Source organism: Xyrauchen texanus, chromosome 40 (genome assembly GCF_025860055.1).
Source record: "Xyrauchen texanus isolate HMW12.3.18 chromosome 40, RBS_HiC_50CHRs, whole genome shotgun sequence".
In the NCBI taxonomy this organism is placed as follows: Eukaryota; Metazoa; Chordata; class Actinopteri; order Cypriniformes; family Catostomidae; genus Xyrauchen; species Xyrauchen texanus.
In genome coordinates, this window is record NC_068315.1 from 22,699,523 (window position 1) to 22,724,348 (window position 24,826).

A 24,826-nucleotide genomic window follows, 5' to 3' on the forward strand; every position below is an offset into this window, starting at 1 on the left:
AATTCATGCCCACAGTCTGGAAAATGTCTGTGTGTGTCAGAAGAACAAAGCTATTATTGTAATCTATGTAAAAAATCTGTTTGCCGTTCTTTTTCTACATGAATCATCAGACAAAACATTTTGCGGTTAGACATCAGCAATTTACAATCTACAACAGGTGAACCAAGCATTTCTGGCAGACACTAATTATATTGGAACAGGTGTGACTGTATCAACGCATGGAATCTATAGGGGCACCATATAAGCCCTGCACTTTGTTGGAGAGTTTAGTGAATTGCAAACCAAAACTATTTCATACATACAGCAATTTATACATTAACACCCACTCTATGTATTGGCTGAGATTCAACTACTTTCTGTTTCAGGCAGAATAATGGTGGCCATTTAACTCATGCCGTCAATAACAGAGTGGACTCTTCGTGAAACTGAACCGAATACCTCACAGATGATGCAGAGGCACAGACAGTGACCACTTAACCCTTGTGGACAATAGAGACAGAAAAGTCCACCCTCTGATTCAAATATTTGGATTATGGCTGATGAACAAATATATATTTGTTTTATGTTAAAATACTTTCAAATCCCAGCTTCAAATGTAGAGACAAGTAAACCATTGATAAGTCAATTTTCCTGAAAAGTGTGAGCATTGGGGATCTGTGCTGTTTCTGTGAGCATCCCAATGAGCCTGACACAGTGACAATGGCTCAACCAATGGTGTTTGGGACAGGACTATCTGTTTTTTGACCAATGGATGACGAGGAAGTATGTGGGAAAACTGTTAGAAAACGCATGAAAAAAAAAACACTAAAAAAACAGTGTCCGCTCACTTTTTCAGGCGCCTTGGTTTCCGAAAGTGTTTTCCTACTTATGTTTTTTATAGGGATTACATAAAAAACTTCATAAAAGATTTCTAAGCCATGAACCAAACCAACCAGCTCCAAGGTGAATCACGCTATTACAAGCTTTGATTATTTAAAAATTGGACACCAAAAGACCAGTTACGAGACGGTGTACTTAACCTCTTTAATAAGGGAATGAACAAGAATCCCATGAAGCATTGCTAATGAGGTATTCAAATTAAAAACTATTAATATGAAAACTATTGATATGATTATGAGTATAGAAACAGTAGATTTGAATTTTATTGAAAATATCAAAATTATTCAGATATTTACAAACATTTTGGAACGCACTAGAGTCACTAAAGTGAATTGGACCTCCAAATGCCACATATAAGTGAATCTGTAAATCATTTATTTTAACTAGTTCATTTGCATGGTACAACATGGTACAATTAAATGGACACTTAATGGGTCTTTAAATAATTTATTTCAGTTGGTAAATCAAGAAAAAGGTGCAATGCACATTGAAAGTAGGATTTCCAAACTGGCAATCTATTGTTGTGTAAGAGCACAGATCAACAAGACAGATTTAGGGGAAACTAAAAGGCAAAGCCATTCGAGAGATGCAGTTGGGGATGGAGGGTGTTAAGTTCAGCTGAGACTAAATAAAGGGAGGAGTTATGACTTCTGATTTGATTGAAGTCTTAATTGTAGGTAGTCATAATCAGCTGAGCACCCTCAGCTGTATTACTGTGTGTGCAATGCAAAAGTGTACCGTTTTGTGACACCACACCGCTACATGATGGAAAAAGTAGCTTGTTATTGCAAAAGCTACAATTTAGTCTGTCAATTTAACATGTACATTTTGTGTGATTAAAAATATAAAAGATTATGTGTTAAAAAAGATTAATACGAAAAATTTTAATGAAGTAATGCTTCCTGACCAGTATGTAAATTCTGTTATAAAATAATGTATTTTACTTCCTTAGGATCAAATTCTTGCTTAAAGTACATGTAACTTCATGTTTTTATAAGCTGTGCCAGCAGGGAGCAGTCAGCACACCTCAACAAGCCTAACAAGCAGTGCAGGCACAGAATCAAAGCCAATCACACAGGAAACATTCTTGACATCTGAATAAAGAACAACAGAATGAAGGGATCTCAAAGCTTGATTTTCAAAGTTTTACCTACTTTTATCTACACACAGCATCCTAAAAGTGTGGTGTGTATGATGCTGAAAACCAGTGAGATGCTCCAAAAGCATCCGTCTGACTCATAGACCAACCATAAAAAATAATACAAAGGGAACACAAGATTGCACCCTGCAAAAACAGGACAGATTGACTGACTCAACTGCAAAATAGCTAGTTATCAACTGTTGGCTTATATTGAATGAGCAAAGACAATGTTCCCTATCAAAAGGGATTTTGCTTGATTTAGTGATTTGGGGATGTCTTTAGGAGTGACCAGCTGTGAACATGTGTGCAACACGTCAATGAAATTGACTGTAATTTATAGCCTCTGCTGGTGACATCACCAGGATGCTCCTGTACCAGGGGCTATAAATAGATGCGCCACAGGTGCATCGTCAGGTCTTTTGTCTTCAGACCATTCTGTGTGTGTTGTGCTTCTTAAGCCTGTAAAACTTTCTACTTTCCTCTGATAGGTGTTAGATTTGTTAGGCAGTGTGCAGAAAAACTTTTTTCTTCCTGAATATGGGCAATAAGCAAGGCAAACTGTGTGTGTTTGCGTGTTTACGCCATATGGCTGAAGCGGGGACACACTAGGTATGTTTTTTGTGTTTGGGGGAAGAGCATGCTGCTCTTGCGTTGGGGCGGGTGCAAGCATTGCGAGCTGTTTACAGTTAAAATGATTCGCACTCGTCTCGCTTACTTCCGAGAGCCAGCGCCCACCCTTCCGTTGTGGGGCTCTCTTATGGATCTGGCTGAGGAGCGAGAGACGGGTCCGTCCCTATCGCTCGCTCTCTCTCCAGATCCAACCGGTCCTTCTCATGATCTTGAAGTGCCTCTTCAGTTCATGAGGGGGACGTTGAATCTCTTGAGTCCACAGACTTTGAGCTATCTACCTCTGAGAGTTCCTCACATGATAGTAAAGCGGTTGAGGAATAACTCGAGGTAGTTACTCGTGCGGTGGCCAGATTACAGTTAGACTGGCCACACGAACAAGAGACCCCCAAACGCTCTAAATTAGAGGACAGATTTCTGTCCGTAGTGGTAAAGCATCTCGGGTTACAGTTAAGTAATTTTTTATTATCTTTCTTTGGGGGCTTTCTCAGCAAATATTTATATACAATATGTGATTCATTGCAATTAATTAGATTGTGTTGCCGTAGTCAAATATATGAGCTGCTGTCACGCTCCTAAAAACTTTTTTTAGTTAATTACTCCCCAACGCTGCTTAATGGATATCAAATCTCATGGCATGGACCCAACCTTTTGTACCTAGATGATTAGTTCAAAGATATGCTGTTTTAGGAAAGACAAACATGAAAGCAAAATGGGAACTTCTTTTCAATTATGTTTGTGTGCAGATAAAATATTACGTTCACTTCTTTAGATCCTTTGTATAGCCCTCATTCAGCTACCCATAACATAGTGTAAAGTATAGTGTAACCTGAAATTTGATTTAGTCTCTTCAGGCCTTTGGAGGCATCACGGAGCCACTCTGAGCGAGGTTAGAGGTTCACTGGGGGCCTCAAGATGTTCTGATAATCAAAGAGGACTCAACCTTTTGAACTTCTAAAACAAAGATCTTTTAGAGCATATAATTTGTCCCACATTCCCAGTGGTGACGTTGTTGTTGCTACCTGCTAGTATGATACAGATGCCACACATGCACTACTGTGCAACGCTGACCCTTAAATTAGTCCAAATAAACAATACAGTGTCTAGAAGACTTCTGACCTGAAAGTAAAATTTGCAGTGTTTTGGTCCATGGTTTTGTGAGGGGAAAACATAAAAAAAATCCTAAAATGCTATTAATATTTAGATAGAGTGGATAAAATGTGGTCAGTTAAAACAAATAATTACTATAAACACTCCTCATTGTCTCAGTTCTGCATAATAAGGAAAAGTGTAGAGGCAATAAAGATGTAATTGCATTTTAGCCACGGATTACAGCACAGGCTTTTGTTAATATAAAACTGCTGTTTTAAAATGAGCTTGTGAGACTGTTGACATAAAGCTTTATTTTTTGCTTTTAAACATTTACATAATGATATTTGATTTTTCTAACATATTAAATGCATTGATCACTAGACTTCATAATCAGTGATGTGTATAAACATTTCAAAAATATTTACTTTACTGCAATTTACTACACAAAAGTAATATAAAACATCAGAGATAAATGTTTTTGTCCAGTATTAAAGTGCGTCTATTTGGATTTTACCATCTCTTAATCTGCTTTCGATTACTTTATTAGAGGAAATGGATTCTTGGCCTAAAAGTGATTTGTTAATTACTGATAATGAGCATTTTACAGCCTTTTCATAGTGTTGTCATAGAAAGGTGCAGAGCAGATATGCTTTGCATACCACATTTTACTCTTTCTCCCTCCTGCTAACTTTGAAAGAATAGATGGGCCTCATTCATGAATCTAGCCTTGGGCCTCAGGAACTCTAAAAGCAGTCCAGACCTTAAAGTTTTTCCACATGCTTAAGTAGGGCATCTGAATGTTTCTGGAAAAGTATTCCATGTTTATTTCACATTATCAATTACTAGAGGGTAAACAAAGTGCTCTCTGCACTTTTCTTTAACAGTTTACTGCAGAATTAATATGCTCAGAGTCGTGTTTTTAGTTAGGACTTTAATTGAATCAGGGTTCCCTTTCAATTCAGTTCACTCAACATTACTATGGGGAAAGTACTATCCTTGACGACCTAACTGAAATACTTGTACAATAATGTACAATCTTATGATTGCAATGATGTTTGAGCCCCACCCCATTAGGCGCATTTTAGGTGTATATAAGTGGGCACTCAAGCATCATTACTCCAGATTTTCGATCATTCAACCTCATCTAGGAAACCCTCTACTGCTTCACCATCGAGATACACAATTCAGTGGACGACTCTTCTCTGCGAGACGCTAACAGGACGACTCGTCACCTGTGCTCCTAGTGCCAGGTTTTTATAAGCCTCTGTGCTTTTACAAACAGAGCTGCTTGGGCACAGTGCGTCTTTTTAAAGCTGTCGTTCCACAATTGTTCCTCATGCGAGCAGCACATCCCGCCTTCAGACGAGCATGAGAGCTGTGCTCACAAGGCCATGCCCATGCAGAAGCAGCTCTCATGGAGACAGACTGCCATCACTGTGAGGGCATTAGTCTCTGGACATAACGCTGTAGGATCACTCTCATTCTGAGGGATGATTCAGCTTCCAGTGCCCTTCCACCCGCCTCCTCTGTGTTAGATCATGAGGGACAACATGATGGGGCACGGTGGAGCCGCGAGGTGGAGTTGGATGTTTTAGAGGAGGATTTTTTGCCGGCACAAGCCCCATGAGCTCCATGAGCTTCTGATTTAGCGTCCTCCCCACTACAATATGTGTGTGATGAGCTCCGGCCCTCTGTTGGAGCGCACAGCCTCAACACGTTTGCCGGTTCTAACAATGGAGATGACTCCATGTCCCTCGCAGCATCAAATATGACTGATCCACTGGAGGATACTGACATCTTTTCCCCCAGTGAGGATGAGGAGTGTGCATGTACATGACACTGATACAGATCTGATTCACATCCTCTCGCTGGCAGTTTAAGAGTTTAACGCAAACCCCTCCTGCCAAGCCAGAAAGATAGATCTGGCTTGCTTGCTAACTTGCCTTGACTAAGTCATGAATGTGTTGCAAAACGCACAGAGTAATATACTGCTCATCCCCGCTGAATATGCCGGGAATGTAGACAAATACTTTTCGATGCTGTGCTTTCTCAAGAAACAAAAATGTGTTCGCTGCTCATGATGAGCACATTCGCACATTACTTATCCTAGTCTGAAATGCCGGGAAGGTAGACAAATGTGTTTCTGATTTTGTGTTCTCATAAGAAACTGAAATGTGCTCGCTCCTCATGACGCGCACAGCACGTTACTCATCCTTGCCGGGAACGCCGAGATGGTTGACAAATGTGTTTTCACAAGAAACACAAATGCACTCGCTGCTCATGACGCGCGTATTCAAACCTTACTCATCCTTGCCGGGAACGCCGAGATGGTTGACAAATGTGTTTTCACAAGAAACACAAATGCACTCACTGCTCATGACGCGCGTATTCAAACCTTACTCATCCTCGCCGGGAATGCTCTTTCACCACCAGAGTTTGCCAGGATGATACACAAATGTAACACCCACATACAATGATAAACCACTTCCCTATGGCGAGTAGCACTCTGTCTCCTGTAGTGAGACAATCAATAAGCCCGCTGTCTCGATGTGCCGACGAGTGGTGTGCCCTCACAGGAGTGTCAAATTGGATGCTAAAAACAATAGAACATGGCTACACAATTCAGTTCATATCCCGACTAACTCGTTTCAACGGTGTCCTACCATCTGTGGTCCCACTACAGGATGTGCCGGTATTAAATTCACAATCTCCTTGCAAAGAATGCAGTAGAGACTGTCCCAGACAGCAACGCCACAGCAGGGTTTACAGATGTTATGTTCTCCTTCCAAAGAAAGGTGGTGGGCTCCGGCCTGAGACGCTTGAATCTTGCGCTCGTGAAGTGCCCATTCAAACTGTTAACTCACAAACAGATCTTCTCGCACATCCATCCACAGGACTGGTTGGCATCAATAGACCTGAAGGATGCATACTTTTATGTATCCATTTCGCCTCTTTCAAAGGCCACAATTAAACATATAAAAGGCTTCGTGCCTAAGGTTTTATCAATGCCCTACAGGGCTCAGGTGGTCCATCTGCAAGCCTTCTGTCCACCACCATTTAATTCCCTGTGTGGGCATTACACACATATGTCGAGCGTACATGGCAGTTTCGACTGTCGGATCAACTCTTTATTTGTTATTTATTTGAACAGAGGTTCTCTCACTGGATTGTTGATGCGATCGTCCTCGCTTAGATTCAACTAGAGGCATGGCCTCTTCATGGCCATGGATAAATGGTGTGTCCTTACAAGACATACGTCTGGCAGCAGGCTGGTCTTTGCAAAACACGTTTGAAAGGTTTTACAACCTGGATGAGGCATTTAACTTTTCATAAGTCCTCTCTGTTTAGAGTGCTTTTTAAATATCCTATGGGTATGCAAGAACCCTCTGTTACTGGTAGGCTACTAATTATAATTAATTCAGCCACCAATATGTACTCTGTGGTTATAATACCCCCTCTGAAGTCTCAAGCACTCCCCATAAAAATAAAACCTACTTTTCCAAACAGGGTTGTGAAAGGGTTAAAAATGCACTATGTGTTCTATATTCCCAGACTATATTAGCTCCCATATATATATATATATATATATATATATATATATATATATATACGCATTTAACCTCGAGATGAAGGGAATGAGACATTGCAAAAGCTGGCCGCACTACTACTTAAGTGATTTGAGGAAAAAGCAATGCCCTCTGTCCCTCAGTCAGAAAATCTGAAGTAATGATGCTTGTGCGCCTGCTTATATATGCCTGATGTGCATCTAATGGGGCAGGGCTCAAACATCATTGCCAATTAGAAGATTGGCGTTATTGTACAAGGCTTTCAGTTAGGTCAACGAGGAAAGTACTTCCCCCACAGCAATGTTGAGTGGACTGAATCGAAGGGAACTGAGGTTACATGTTTAACAAGAGATGTTTTTGATTATGCAAAAGTTAGTTCCGATCCTCTAATCTGAGTGGTACAAAGAGTGCTGATATTTAGTATAATAGCAGTGGGTTGCTTCACTGTTTGTATCACTTAACTTGTATGAGTTTTATTACACTACTTCGAAAACTATTTTCATTAGTAGAGCATAAATAGACAAAACAACTAGCTTTCATTGCTCATCTATCTTTAATGAACTGTTGTTTAAAAGCTAAATCACACTGGCAATCATTCTGTTGCATTGTAAGACTATATAACATAACAAGTGGTTTTAGGGTCATTGGATATTTGGGGCTTAGCTCAGACCTCTGTACAGTACATGTATGAGGCAATACAATTTTTATGAAATATTGGAATCTAATACATTTTATAATAAAAGTTTCACTTCTGATCTTTGAGCGTATATCCCTTGTTCATTTAACCCTTAAAGATCAGAAGTTGCATGCTTATAACATGATGTAGCCTAGTTTAAAATATGATTTAAAACTAATAGTTTTGTCCCTTTAGGCTTTTGTCACAGTCGCAATGGCAAGTCGTATGTATGTATGTATTTATAGAGCATAAGAGCTTGTGATATTGCTTACATTTATAATTCATAGAACTGAAACTGAAATATATAAAAGAAAATTAAAAATATAAAAAGGAAAGGAAATTGTCATAGTCTTTAATTAAATATTTAAAAAAAAATGTCTGGTTTGATTTGCTTGCATTTGATCTGCACTTAGAATGATCAATTGGATGTAATTGATGTCATTGATTCTAATTCCCTGGCAATGAGAACAAACAATCAGAGACATAAAGAATAATATAATAGTGGAAATTTAAATGGAATAATATATGCTCATTGTTTGGGTTCAGATAGTTGTGCTAAGCTCTTGAGTCACTCAAAACGTTCCATGCTCGAAAAAGTGCCATCAATTTGATAATAAAAATATTAGATCTGCAAAATGTGAAATGTGACAAAATAATGCACTGTCTGATACAATAAGACTCAATTATTAATCTAGCAATCAGTGGTTCTGGCAGCAGTGGACAGATGAATTGTGGCACCGTAAAATCAAGGTCTAATATGATTACAGTACAGAAAAATATTTCCTTGAGAACCTGACAGAGGATGAAATCAAAGAGGGCCACAGAAAGGAACTCATTTTCCAACCGCAATGGAAACATACAAGACCAGCCAGAATAAACTGACACTGGGTCAAATGCTTTGCATGATTCATACACACCTGACATAAGATACATCTATTTTATTGCCATTTTTTTCCCCACTGGTGTCCAATTTGTTTCAAATTGTTATTCCTGCATATGGAACAGGGCATAGCGCCTTCTGACCACTATCCAATAATGACTGGCTAAATGTGCAAAGATCTAGTATCATTGTGAAGACAGTGCTATAATTACTGCTATTTGCCTCTGTTTCATCATCCTGTTTAACTTCCAAAAATGGTGCTGTATTTTTGGACCTGGCAGCATTAATAATGACATTCTACTCATAAATGTTTCTGAGAATGCTGCAGGTGCCAATAGACACTTGATGTTTCAAATTCAGTAAATGATAAGTATTGCAAATAAGAGGTATAATAAACTTGCTTGGAAAAGAATGCAGGCCCTCACTGTTTCCCACATGGTTCAAACCACAAAAATACATAATAAACATTTATTTCAGATTTTTATGTATTTATTTTATTATCTTAACTAAGATGATTTTATATAATAGGCAATGCTTTAAAATAAGGTTGCATAAGCTAACATTAGTTGACACAATAATTAAGGTGAACTAACAATGAACACAGCTACAGCATATAATCTTTCACAAACTTACTAAAGTAATGCACTCATAATAAACATTTTGTCAAACAGATATACTTTAGATTTATAAGATATTTTACCATTAAAATGTTTATACATTAACATTAGTTAATGCATTATCACATATAGCACAACTTTATAATGAACAAGAGTATATTTATAAATGAGGTTGTATACGTTAACATGACTTAACAGTGAACAATGCTTTTACAGCATTCATTAATCGTGGGTAATGTTAATTTCTACGTATACTATTACATTTTACATTAAAAGTTATATATGTTAACATTAGTTAATGCAATACGAGCTAACATGTACAATGAATTACAATATTTTAATAAGTTAACATTAAGACTAAAGAATGGTGTGACAAACCATTAGTTAATTAGGTAGTGCACAATACTTACTGCATTAACTAATGTTTATGAATATATACTTACCATTAGAATTAACCAAAATATTAAAATGCTGTAAAGAATTATTGCTTATTTTTTGTCCTTGATACCAAATGAAATGACCAATGTAGCCATTTAATCTTTATTAAAAGAATATTCTTGGTTCAATTCAAGTTCAGCTCAATTGATAGCATTTGTGACATGATATTGATTACCACGAAAAAAAATTCGACTCACTTCGACTTTTCTTTAAAAAAAGCAAAAATCGAGGTTAAAGTGAATCACTTACAATGGAAGTGAATTGGGTACATTTTTGGAAGGGTTTAAAAGCATAAATGTGAAGCTTATAATTGTATCATGACTCCGGTGAGTTGTCTATTTATTTTGTATGTTTTGCGGCCGGCATGCATGATCGGCATTTCCATGGAAACACTGATTGTTCCCGGGGGGAACGCTGATACATGCCACTGCATGCCGATCCACACCTGTTCTCCCCTAATTCACTTCCTTCTTAAGCCCATTGTGTTCTCAGTATCTTGGCTAGATTTTTGTTTGATGTTGAGTACTAACCTCACTCTCTCTGCCTAGTTGGTCCTGTCTCATGTATCTGTTGGTTGCCTGCCAGTATTGCTGTGTGTCAGCTGGCCTTCCACGTAGGAGACTTCGTCTCTGTCCATGTGTCGGGAGTTAAATTCACTCTTCCCTGCTGGGCATTGTTCTGCATCTCAATAAGCTTCAACAGAGGATTCTACGAATCTGTACCTGACTTCCAAAACACATACACTCATCCTACGAACACACTCTTCACTGATTGCCCCTTGCACTACGACGTGCACGCCATTGGAGATCGCTTCGGTGACTGCTCATTATTACTGTTAATAAATCCTTTGAACTGTTCCTCTTCTCTTGGGTCTGTTTGTCTCACAATCGTTTGTTACATAAATGTATAAAAGCACTTATGTTAATCCTTCTGTTAAAACTCATGTATTATTTGAGCTGCATGATATGTAATTGGTCATTAAGGGTTTGTTGACGTTACGTCGTCATGGCAACACAGTTGTAAAATTGGCTATAACTTTGCACGGAAAAGGTTAGAAAGTGATTTTATCATGTTAAAATCATGACATGCATACTGTTTTTTTTTTGTGGCTATAATTCTGAAACTTTTTTCAAAAATTGCACTCCATTCACTTGCATTGCAAGTGCCTCACTGGCACCTGGATTGTTGCTTTTTTTCTTTTTAAGAATAGGAGGGGCAAGACCAAATCAATTTTTGTTGTAAATATTATGCCACAAATATGCTGTTTATTCAGCTTAACTTGTTCTGAACCTGGAATATTCCTTTAAGATGACAATAATTATTAAACAAAATTGTAAAAGCTGCTAATGGTACATTAAGCCATGCTTAGCTACAAAGTGCATCTTTGTAAAGGTATTATTAAGCTAGATCCATGTCAGCTGGTCTAAACACTTCTGAATAAATATTTTACTCCATCCAAGTTGGAGTAATGACTTATTGAAACAAAGAGCACCTCAGATACAGTACATAATAAGAATTTGACAGAGATCAACCTTGTACTGAAGCATCTGCTTATGCTATCAGCAGCTAAAAAAAAAATTGGCCTAGCTGTGCTGTGGCATTTCTGCTAGCATTGAAAGTATCACATCCATGGATCTCTTCCATATGCAGACCCGTTCCACTTCTATATTTCACCCCAGTGGGTGACACGAGATCTGTAGCAAATTACTCACTGGCCACCGTAGCTCAGTTTAGTGGTGTGGGTGGCCAATGGAGTCACTATAGCCTATTCCTAAGACACACACTTCATCTAAACAAAGCCTGAAGCTAGAGTTTAAGATCCTGTTTCTCCATCACAATAAAATAGAATTGAATTTTGCAGTAAAATGTTTGGCGAGAACACAGTCAACATTGTAAATCAACAGTCAAAGACAGTCTCATTAAACATAAGGAGGCGGATATACATTTGCTGAATATGTCTATGAAAGCATAATATTATTAAATGAAAACTGTCTACCAGCAGAGTAAGTAATATCTAGCTTCATATGAATCAGCAGAAAAAAAATATGTATATATTTAATATTTTTAATATTTCATATGTAATCTTATTCAGAGCTGAAAACAAACCTGAAGGTATGTCATGTCTTCTAGATAGAAAGTTAAGAGAGGCGTGCTATTTTCTATTAATTCAGTCAATACCACCAATAAGAAAGACCAACAATGTACTTACAGCACGCATTCGGATGAAAAATGCATTTTTTTCTTTGCACAGCTCTGAGTTCTCCCCCTCCAGCTGTCGGACGCGGGTCAGTAGCCGGTCTGTCTGCTCGATGGCTTTATTCAGCTCCTCTCTCTCCCTCATCCCTGCCTGTGCACCGGGTTGCAGTGGATTAACCTGAGCAGTGGAGAAAGTCAGTTTCCTTCAGTTTCCTACTGCTGTCTGGAGTAACACTCCCCCTGCCCTGCCTCCTGCTTCTTGGGCCTTTTGGCTCAATTCAAAACAATGATACTCTTCCACTACAATAACTCTCCTGGATTAAATGCCCACACAAATTGGTAGGTTTATGGTTCAATGTACTGGGTTTCAAATAAAAACCCATGAGGAAAAAGCTATAATAGCTCTCCATTAAGTAGTTACAGTATACTGTGAAGTAATCTGTTGAAGTAATCATGTTATTCATTGTGACAGACATATACATGATTGCAAAGAGACATTGCTGAAATTCTTGCAAAAACAAATTAATTGTTACATTTATTTCTTGTAGAAAGATCTGCTGTTGAAAATTGGTCTGTGCTTACCGAAATTCAAATCACTGCCCCTAGTGGCAAAGCTGAAAGTGTTGTTAGACATATGGCCATCTATGAGCTCAAGTTTTGTGGTTAAATGTCCACAAAGTGATACCAAAAGCAAGTTGTATTTTTAGTTGTAAACATGATTACTAGATTTGCCTCAAGCCTCCCAAGAAAATTTTGATGCCCTTGCCCTGACCACGGAACTATCAATGGGCACTCCATCACCCAGACTAATGGCGGAAATGTCAATGTTGCAACATGTTGATTTCCCGTATGAACATTTTGGCCTTTCAACTGGTGGGATCACTGCCAGGGGCAGAGGAGCTCTCTACCAGCTTCCACAATGGAAGAATGGATGCCTGGAAGGGAATGGAAGGACTCCCTGCTGACCACCTGGAGCGGTAGAGCCGCTGGCAGGGGCAGTGGAGTTCCCTATCAGCCGCCGAAACGCGGAGTACACCAGGGGTCGGAGTACTGGCTCCAGTCTGCCCAGGGAGGAGTGGCTGTTGTCCACCAGAGGGTGGAGGAGTGATCGAGGAAAAAGCAACAGCGTGTCTGGGAACCGAGTAAGTTTTTCCTCCCTCTCCTCTCTCACAGTCGCTCCATGTTGGCCTTTCCCTCTCCTCTTTTTGTTGTTTTGTTTTCCCCTCCCCTTGTCTCCCTCCCAGGTCACAGAAAGCGGGGAAGGCCTGCTGGCAGGTGGGGCCGGAGTTTATGTTTGTATGTTTTTTTGTTTGAGTTTATTAAAATATTAATTTGACGCTTCGTCCGGTTCCCGCCTCCTCCTATCCATTGAACCCTGTTACACTTATTTATATAAAAAATCAACACTGTTGGTGAGAAACTCACCAAATAGACATATTCTGTACTATTTACACCCGACAATTCGCTAGTGAAATTCACACCTATTTATTAAGCTTGCACACATTATTCACTTATTTTTTCTTTCTTTCTTTAAAGGGTTAGTTCACCCAAAAATGAAAATTCTCTCATGATTCACTTACCTTTAAGCCATCGTTAAGTTTGTGAAAAACGTTATTAACAATTGCTTCCTGCCAGCAGTCGATGCACGTTACCATCACGTGACCTAAGTGCAATGGCATGTTTACTCAAGAAGACGGAAGCGCGAGCTTTGTTTACAATAGAGGAATTAACATAATGTGAGAGTTAGGTCATTTCAACCAGCAATCCAGCACTGGCCGGAAGCAATGATTTAAATTTACAAAAAATGTAATTATCAATTTGTTTCTTACACAAACCTATCGAATTGCTTCAGAAGACATTCATTGACTTACTAGAGTCATGTGGCTTACTTTTATGCTGCCTAAATAAGCCTTTTGGACCATCAAACAGCCAAGCCTTGCACTTGCATTGTATGGACAAACAGCTGAAATGGGCTTATAAAATACTTCATTTTGGGTCTGCTGAAGAAGGAAAGTCATGCACATCTGGGATGGGTTAAAGGTAAGTAAATCATTAAAGAATTTTTATTTTTGGGTGAACTAGGTCTTTAATAAGGAACAGAACAAAAAATTGATTAGTCATGAATCTCAATCTGTTAACTTGATTTATTTATTTATTTGTTTGTTTCTGGTTTATAGGCTTAACAATGCAACAAGGCAACCTTTCCAAGTACCCCTGGAACCTGTTTAACAACCCCCTTTTACAAACTTTAGGGAGATTATATGCATTGTTATTGCCAGCCAAAGGTGAAAGGTGTTTGCATAAATAAATGTTCTGAGAGATATAAGCAAATTATAGCTGTGCCTGACTTCCACAGCAGAGTTATAAATATTGTGGGCAGAATATCAAACATGTAATTTAAGTAAAACTACATTTTAACAAGTATTTCTTTGTTGTCAGATAAATTATTTGTGGGAACGCTTTTCAAATAGTTACAGTGTATTCTCCTTAAAGGCCATGAATCAGACCGTTTGTGCAGCAAAGTTTTCTTGTTTCAACTTGAAAAGTGTCAGACCACATTTAAACACCACTGTCAAAACACACAAATTGCCAAATTGCATTATTTGTGAGATAAAGTAGCTTAAATGAGTCTCCATTTCCATGAAGGAATTGTCAGACACTTTCTGTCCCTCTGGTAGACAGGCTTTGCACATTCCTGCCTTCATAGTCAATTGTTCAAGGCCTAGATCACAAGCACCAGTTTTCCAAATAAATTTGTTCCCCTGCATTGCATTCCAACTCTACAGAGGTGACACACACATGCACGCATGCACACACACACACACTGTGATCCGTGCATTTGAACAGCTGTTTGAGGATACCAGCTCTCCCTTCACCATTTTGCTAAAGCATTATATGGAAATCTGATCATTTAATTATTCAATATGTCAGTCTGCCATTTGTGTTTATGTTAAGTTATACTTTACTGTCCTTTTGCAAGGAAATTTGTCTAGGACTCGAAAGCCGCAGTGATACACAACAAATACCAACACAATACTAAACAATGACAATGACTACAATCATAAAATTAATAGTAAAAAACAAACAAACAAAAAAAAAACATGTTTATGTATGTTTACATAATATATGTATGTTTATGTAAACATCAAATTAGTAGTCGGATTAAGTCTAATTAAATGTGACGGTTTTTTTTTTCATTTTTTATTATTATTATTATTATTATTCTCTGCTTGTGACAAAGTTTTGTAACAGTAAGTATCACTCTTTTGTGAATTCCACTCCGATTTACCCATCATCCTCCCAGTATTAACTCCTCTCTCTGTCTTTCTCTCCAATTCTTAGATCCCTTAAAGGACAGCAATGGCAAATTTCCATAATGAATAAAGATATGATAAGACAGATATGCTCTGAGGCAGAGAAGTAGTCAGTTTTTTAGTTAGTTAAGAAAACATTCATATGTTTCTTACATTATGTACTTTTTACTGAAAGGGGCTCAATTGTATATTGCAGACTACAATCTTTGTCATAATTTTGTTACACTAAAAACAGATGTTTCATGCATGATTTACTACTAGACATACAAATATTCACATACTATAAATTGTGTGCACATCAAAGCTATTCCTTTTGCATTTGTCTTGCAGATGCTAGTATATTTACTGCTTACAAAAGTTGAAATACTGTTTTGTGGTATGACATGATGCTCCCTTTATTATTTATATATTATATTAAACAGAATTAAGCTAATTGTTTTATCATGTAAGAGCAGGGCAGATGTGTTAAGAGCTATCTGTCTCTTTACATGTAATTTTGTGATATTACATATTTTAGACAGCAGGTGGAGGAAAGGACATTTTTGTGTATAATATGAGCCAGTTGGTTACGTGAGTCAGTGTCAGTCAGTGTTTACATACTACAGCACAATGTGATCGCTTGTACTAATAAAGCTAGGAAATAGCTTTAAACGGCTTTAAACTAACAACTTCAGCATTAAGGCTCATCAAAGCTCAGAGACACAACAGACTGATTAATTACACAAACTCAAACCTCTTACTGGAGTTTCTACATTGGTGAGGATGTACTGTTCAAAATGGCGGAGGAGAAAGTTTTCTATAGTGAAAGACTCTACTACCATGAACTAGCTACCATGAAAAAGGCCCATGCAGTGTCAAATAGTCAGGGGCGTTTACCATTTGATTTGATCGTCTCAGCACATTACCGTATGAATGGTGCGCTCTGCTGGTGGGTGTGATCACATTAGAGATAATTAGATGAACCAGTAAAAACTGTACATCGCTTTATTTCATACAGATTACATTGCAGGAGAATATTTGTTTTATATTTGAATTGTTTTATTTAAAAGTAGACATTTTAAGCTTTCTTTAGACATATGTTTCATGTTTGTGTGATGAGTATTCGCTGAGTTTCAGTTCATTTTTGTGACGTGTATCAGATATATGTTGCGAACCCAGAGACTGCTGACAGCTCACCCTTTTTATTTTCTTTATTTTACAAAAGCACAAGATTTATTTGTTATTGTGAGTTTACACAAATAAAAGTAAACCCTTTATAGTCTCTAATGATGTCTTACACTTCTCTGTATGCCCCAAAATGATGGATAATTTTATGTTGATTCTGCTGTAATGATGAAAATATCCAGCAGGACGCACCGTCAAAGGACTTAATGATCAAAAACTTAAAACTTGATTTTGATCATTAAGTCTCCTCACATTCATTCTCTTTCTGTCACATTCCTCATTGATGGGCCCAGGGGAGGGGTCTTTATCTCCTCAGGTGTGAAATACATCCATATTCATGACAGTTCACACCTCCTCGCATATGACCCTTCTAACACTAAAAGTGTCTTACAAAAGTTAAATTACTATATTGTTTTGTATGAATGAGTGATCAGGATGGATTTCACATAATTTTATATCAAAAACTCTAGGCTACAAGATCCAGTTCTCAAAAGTCTTGTGGATAAATGTTTAATATGTGTTATATGGCATTATTTCAAGGACTTAAACATAAATTATTTTCAAAAACCATGCATAAACGTTATTTTCTCAAAATACAAACATGCACACACATATTGCTCACATATTATTGTAGCCCAGTTTGTGCTGAATACAGTGTTATCAGACTTTAGCCATTAATGTATTTTTAAGCAACTGAAAAAATCACAAATGTCAAGGCATGTCAAAACTTCTCAAGGGCCCAAAACACCCTCAGAACCCAGAGGGTTATGTCTAGGACCTCAGTGCAATTCATGCCATCAAGAAAACACAGTTTCACAATGAATAAGAAATGGTGCCTATCACACATTACGTGGCAGTCAACTAATAATACCAACTGACATTTTAAAAACACATCCACGCATGAAATCCAGAACTTGAAACGACACTTAGTGCTCAAGCAAGCCTAATTTTAACTGCACCATGACTGTTTTGTGAAATGAATGTCAAAAATCATAATTTTTCATATGAATCTAACAAGGAGGTCTATAATACCTGGAAAAATATATCTAATAATATTTGCAATAAATTTTGTTTCGTCAGGGTACACGGTTATGCTGTGGTCTATTCAAGTTGGATGTGGGATATTCCTACTTGATATCTCCGAACATAAATGCATTCCATTCCCCGATATTCGGAACTGCAACACTCCCGTTAGCTTAGCAGGTGTTTGACTCTTATTAGAGATGTCTCCTAGCAACCCAACTGATAAACAATGCTGCAGCGCTAGCGTTAATGCTTCAATTGTACAATTATCAATATATATTATAATGTTTTATATACCTGTTTCTGCAGCAGACATTTGGTAAAACAAGCTATAATATCAAGTAATGTGGAAACAAATTCATTTATCGATATTACTTAATAAAGTGAATGTTTATCACTTACTTTGTGTATCTCCCTGAGTGTCGACATGTTTGTGTGACATCATGCACCTACATCTTGGGTTGAGTTGAGAATTTCTACACAAGCCTACAAGTTGTAATTCTGACTTTAAGATGCATTCCATTGCACTTTTCCTAGTAGGAAGTTGTAAAATCCGACTTTCCAAGTTGAATGGAACGCAGTACTACTACTACTAATATATATATATATATATATATATATATATATATATATATATATATATATATATATATATATATATATATATATATACACACAGTATATAACTGGAAACAATTGCTGGTTTGAATTTTCATTAAGTTTTCAGCAGAAGAACATTTGAACTCCTTTTTACCGAATTCACAGTGTGATGAGTCTGCCTCCTTATAGAGGTAGGTTTGCAAACATTAGTAAATATGGATACACTTTAAGAACCTTGAAAATCAATTATATCACTCTCAAACCACAGTTGTAATCCCTTCTTCATTTATGCTCTTTTTCATGTCCTGCTAGGCAATAGGGCAGCCCAGCAGATAACCCTGATGTGTTCTGTGACTGTTGTTTGTTCAGAGATGTTTGCATTCCTGAGAATCATGCATAAGTCTGCTCTTACACTGCACATTAGTACCTGTCAATCCCTACAGCTCTTTCAGAGTAAACACAATGCTTTTTCACACATTCACACAACTGAAAATAGAAAAGAAGTGAGTCTTCCTGCTGCCTGTGAGAAAAATGTAGACCCCAATCAGCAGAACAGAAATGGTGGGTGTGTGCGCGCAGTGTTGGGTATATTACTTCTGAAAAGTAATTCAGCAATTTACAGTCCCACTTTATTTTAGGTGTCTTTAACTACAGTGTCCTAACTTTAAAATACATACAATACAATGTATTTATTGTGTAGCTACTTGTTGTTCTGCAAAAGTCTTACAAGATTCACATTTGCTGCTACTGATGTTGAGGTACAGGTAGGTTTAGGAGTACGGGTAGGGGTTAGAGTTAAGGGTAAGGTTAACGGTGTAACTTCAAATGTAATTAAATTATGGTACATTAAATGTAAGTACACTGCAACAACACATATGTACATAATAAGTACATTGTATTAAATGCTTACATTTATTTACTTACAAAGATTACACTTTTGAGATAATTAGGGAAATCTATTACTTTTGTGTGCATGGTTTACAAAATCCAAACACTGCATTGAAAGCTTGCAATGCAACCCACAAATACATGCAGGGCATTTGGTTTCAGTTTGAAATAAAATTTCTCTATTATTATTATTATTTCACAAATAAATGCCGAGCTGTATTTGTATTTGAAACTTTTGACATTTTAAAATTGAAGAGCATAATCAGTAAATTACACTATGATTATAGCCATTGGCTGAATAAATGGATAGTTCACCCAAAAATGACAATTCTCTCATCTTTTACTCCCCCTCATGTCATCTCAGATGTGTATGACATTCTTTCTACTGCTGAAGGTCCTAAAAGGACATAAAGGCAGCAAAGTAATCCACAAACTCTAGTGGTTAAATCCATGTCTTAAGAAGAAATATGTTAGGTGTGGGTTAGAAACAGGTCAATATTTAAGTCTCTTTTTATATATATATATATCTACAATTTCACTTTCACTTCTACATTCTGGTGTGGATTTAACCATGCATTTAACCACTGGAGTCATATAGATTTTATGCTGCCTTCATGTCTTTTTGGACCTGAAGTCCTGGTCACAATTCACATGCATTTTATGGACCTACAGAGCTGAGAAATTTTATTTTTGGGTGAACTATCCCTTTAAGTTATGTAATCAAAAATGTAGTCTTGTAGTCCATAAAATGTAACTGTATTTGTATTTAAGCATATTTTAAAATGCAATGTAATCTTTTTACAAGAACTGGATTTTTGTAATCTGATTACATCATCCATTTGACATGTAATCCATTACTACCCAACACGGTGTGTGCATTTGTATGCAATTAGCTATAGTTTGAGCACAAAATTGTCCCCAAACGTTAGCTAAATATGACTACATTTTGGCACATACAGTATAATAATCAAAATGACAAGTTAGGGGACAGAATCAAAGAAAATATAATTAGCTCAGACTAAAAACAATAGAAGTCAATAAAAAGTGATAAAAAAGTGTGTATGTTTGTGTTTAAACATGTGGCCCACACAAATGTCTCAACCACAACACCATGTGTTGCACACAAAAAGGAGAAAAGGCAATGTCTTACGTGTGCCAGTGGCTTGATGTGGATGGCGATGATAGGACGGTATTGGTGGAAGTCAGTCTGGATCACACACACTTTCTTTTCCATCCTCAGCACGAGCACACTCTCCCCATCCTGCTCTCTCCTCCACACCCGCTGAGGAAGTGAGGCTTCTGTTACCTGACTCTTAACACACTCTCACACACACTCACAGGGGGAGGGAACTCCAGCACAAAAAGAAAACATCAGACTCCCTCTGACACTCCACACCCATCCACCACCACCCACTGTCATCTGATGATATACTTATCCTGATAGCTACCCTGTGTACTGACTTTTTGGGAGATCCGTAAATTAATAATGTTTATTTATTTTCTTGAAACACAGACCATGCATTCGACTCAAGCTTCTACATGCTTTCTATTCCTGTAGCTCAACTGGTAGGACATGGTGCCAGCATTGTCAAGGTCATGGACTTGATTCCCTGGAAACACACAGACAGATAAAATAAAGTGGCCCCAACAAGTATTTGGACACTTAAAAATGCATGAATGGAATTGCATAAGACAACAAAATATATAAGAACATTATTTTTAACAAAAGAAAAAACAAGCACACTTTTCAAGAAAACCTTTTAACAAGTTTATTAGTTTTACACGATAAAACAATGGTTGTACTGTTCTATCAAAACATTCTCTGCAAATACACCTGTTTTAAAAGTCATAAGAAGTAAACATTATATGTATTAACATGATTTTGTTATAAAATCAGGGATTTATTGGCATTAAGATATTTACCTGAGTACAGAGTTTTCTGGTATTACATCACCACCATAATGTAATATTGGATAAATCCTTACACAGATCAGTTTAGTAAAGATTATCACACTAAAATCATTTTAACACGTGTAATGTTTACGTCTTGTGGCTATACTTTTAAAACAGTATTTCAACGTTTATGAATTTCGCCCACACACTTCCATTGAAAGTGCTTTACTGTAACTGAGATTTGTACTTTTTTTTATATATAAACAAGGGATGAGTAAAAAAATATTTGTGGTTATCAACATTATGCCACAAAGGCTGTCGATGAAGCTTAACATGTTCAGAAACTGAAATGTCCCTTTAAGTGTCCACAAGTGTCCAAATACATTCGTGGGGCCTCAGTATTCCCCGGTTGCACTGTAAATTAGATAAAAGCATCTGCCAAATGCATAAATGTAAATGTTGAACATTCATGTTTTAATTAGGGCTGTCGATTTAACGTGTTCATTCAGTGCGATTAATTTGACAAAAAATAAAGCGTTAAAAAAATGTACGCAATTATCGCATGGCCACGGACAATTATAAGGAATATTCCTGAGAAATGCAAGCTTGTAGTACCACCTGTTTACTCCAGAGGGCAATAAGTAAAGTTTCAGCCATATGAGCAATACGTAGTTTATACAGTGAAGAAAACACTTCAATAGGCAGAACAACACAAACATGCGTTACGTTCTTGCGTTCAAAACACTCGAAGAAGCGCAAATGCGATCTAAGGGATCTCAAGATGTGTTTAAAGATTGAGTATTAAACTATATTTAACTTGACACAGTCACCTAAACATTTTATGTTTGTGACACAACGCACCCGATACGCTACACAAGCATGTCTGACGTAGGTGTACATTGACGGGTCCTTAAACAAGCCCTCATAATACATCTTGAACTGATTGACAAATTCACTTGTGAAATGGATTGCTGTGAACTGTGTGCCAATGATTGGCATTATGATCAATAATATGGTAGTAAACAATACATTGTATTCTAAAGCCTCTTTTTGTATTGTCTTATCAATGATTAACTCTTCTGCTTCAAGAATGTAATGCATTTTAATTATCTGAATATATATATATATATATATATATATATATATATATACATAATTTTTTAATATGTAAAGATAACTATGCATAATCATTATATATTGAGTTATTGTTATATGAGGGGCTTTCTCAGCAAATATTTGTATATGCGATTAATCACGATTAATTAATTGGGACAATGTGTAATTAATTCGATTAAAAATGTTAATCGATTGACAGCCCTAGTTTTAATATCTCTCTCTACCCATGTTGTAAACTATGAGCTTTTTTACAGAGTTGTGAAATCAGTAATTTATAAATTCTATCTCCAGCCTGGGACTGATGAGGCATACGTTTCTTACCCAGCTTGTTCTTACCCAACTCAAGTTTTTTTTTTTTTTTTGGTAGTTACAAATGTTCAGTGGGTGTACATCATGGGTAATGTTTAATAAGCCTCCAGTGCTGACACTGCTTTCCAAAGCTGATCCCTATGATTTTAAAATCCCACTGGGTTTGTGAGAGCTGACAAAAAGTGGCTACAGCTCATCAGGCATGAAATTATATTTACTTTAGACATGGAAAAATATCTGAAAGACATGGCCTGGGATGTTCTTTATCCTTAAAGTAGAAAATACGGCATCCTTGTGGTCGGACAGAGATGATTGACACTGGGAATTTTCATCCAAACCAGAAGCATCAGCTCTAAATAATCTCTGATGATTGATAAAGTCCAGTGGGTTGTGGCTGATGTTCCATCATCACAGACAGGAAACTATCCTTCATTTCCATGTGAAAGTGTTCTAATCCTTGTGGATATGGATCCCTGAAGGCATCTTAAATTAAAAGTTGAAACTGTAAATAACCTATATGTTTTGTTTGATCCCAAACACTCTTCAGTGCATCACATGATAGAAAATGTTCACAGAAATCAGAAACAGTTGTCCAGGTTACATTGTTTAATATATAGTGTACAGTGGAGTCCGCTAAAGTAAAATTACATCTATTTTTCATTCATTTCTAATTTAATAACAGTGTTTAAATGCCAATTACATTATTAGCGTAAGAGTTTTAGAAAAGTTGCATTCATTTCAGAACTTCTTTATATTTGGTACAGTAAATGTGACCCTTTGTGCAAAGAAGTTAACTTGGTCAATATCACGAATATGATACATTTGATTAGTGACTTAGAAACAGTGCAGAATCGTAAATAATTCTTCTTCATTTTATGTCATAAAATTTTATGTAAAACTTTGTGTATTTCCAGATTGAAATTACTACTGTATACGCAGTAGGTCAAGAGTTCATTGTAAAACATAACCTTTACATTAGTATGATGTATTATACCGTATTGACAGGATTTACTCTCTTGTGTTTACTCAGTGCACACAAGAGATTTATGTATCGCACCTATATTAACACATCCTCTGCATGTGTTCAAACAAGAGCTACAGGTTGAGCTGAAAGCCTTTAATTCCTCTACTTCAATTAATGGTATTAAATGACTGCTACATACATCAAAATACCCACAACAGTAAAATTCAGTGAAAAGCGATTAGACAGTGACAGAATATTTGATTGTGCATGGCTTGTAAGGTAGAACAGCTCATCAGGCAAAGATTGATTGTTGGATCCCTGCCACCTCTCACTGAATAGTGCTTTTGTTTGGGCACTATCCCAATTAAATTGTAACCCACTATTAAATGATAACCCACTTTATTTTATTTTCTGAGTAGTTATGGCAGTGTGCTGTTATCTCTTGTAAATAAAAAAACATCCACAAGCACACGTCCCATTTACCTGTGCACTGTCTGTGCGAATACCCCTCTCAGAATACGGTTTTGATAGTTTGCCAATGTAAAAAGGTATACTTTTGAAGTACTTTGATACACCTTTCATTCTCTGTTATTTTGGATGGTTAAAAATTTAAAGTGTGGTCTTTTCTTCTTTTAATGTGATTTCACTTGATATTTTGTTCAACCCAAAAAGAGATATGCCTGGGCATGTTTCAATTGTTTCAACAGGTTTCTATAAGAGCTTGATACAATATGTATTTTACCTTTGGGAATTCAGAAGATATACAGTATGACAAAAAATGAAATATAATGGCTGGTTTGCAACTCTCACAATATAGCAGTGTATATTGATGGCTATGTATACTGTATGAAGACATACGCTATTTTTGGCAAAGCAAAACAGAAATGACAGGCTTTTAAAGTTTAACTGCAGCCGTTTTACTCATTTCTTGTTCAAAGTTATCAAAGTCGTCGTTGCACACTGTACTCTTGCAGAAAGTTATTTCTGTTAAGTGCAATGTTTTCTGGCCTGACATGTCAATGGAATAGAATTAAAGGTCTCCAAAAACATTTCTACTTCAAACTTTACTTGACATTAATGGTGATCCTGTCCAGGTGGCCTATCATAAGCCTAGCCTATAAGGCCTATAAATGTGAACACAAATAGTTGCATGCCAGTGTACCCTGTATTTATTTTTTTTAATACAGCAAAGGCACAGTTCAAAGTTGCTTTACTGAATTATCCAGGCAACAAAACAACCTGAACTCTACTGAAACTGCAATCTCTGACAAAACAAGATAAATTTGGACCAGTATGCTAGGACTTGACAATACCGATCACTTAATACATATTCTATTTAGCTGTCAACTGTGGCTTGTAATCTGGATTTTGTGTGTAAATCTGTTTTTACCCTTTGCCACTTATAATCCTTAGGCTTTTGAAGTTATCGGTAATATATCATAC

General features: G+C 36.9%; 1 protein-coding gene across 1 annotated transcript in view; it reads right to left on the reverse strand.

Annotated features, from left to right (window-relative positions):
* Positions 1-20,379, reverse strand: part of LOC127633694 (myosin-16-like) — an 84,840-nt gene extending 64,461 nt beyond the window's left edge. The window contains exons 1-2 of the mRNA XM_052112950.1: positions 20,252-20,379; positions 12,126-12,290 (exon numbers count right to left, since the gene is read on the reverse strand). Of these exons, the coding sequence (XP_051968910.1) occupies positions 12,126-12,290; positions 20,252-20,335 (249 nt within the window). The 5' untranslated portion in view covers positions 20,336-20,379. The remainder of the gene's footprint in view (positions 1-12,125; positions 12,291-20,251) is intronic.
* Between the last annotated feature and the right edge of the window lie 4,447 nt (positions 20,380-24,826).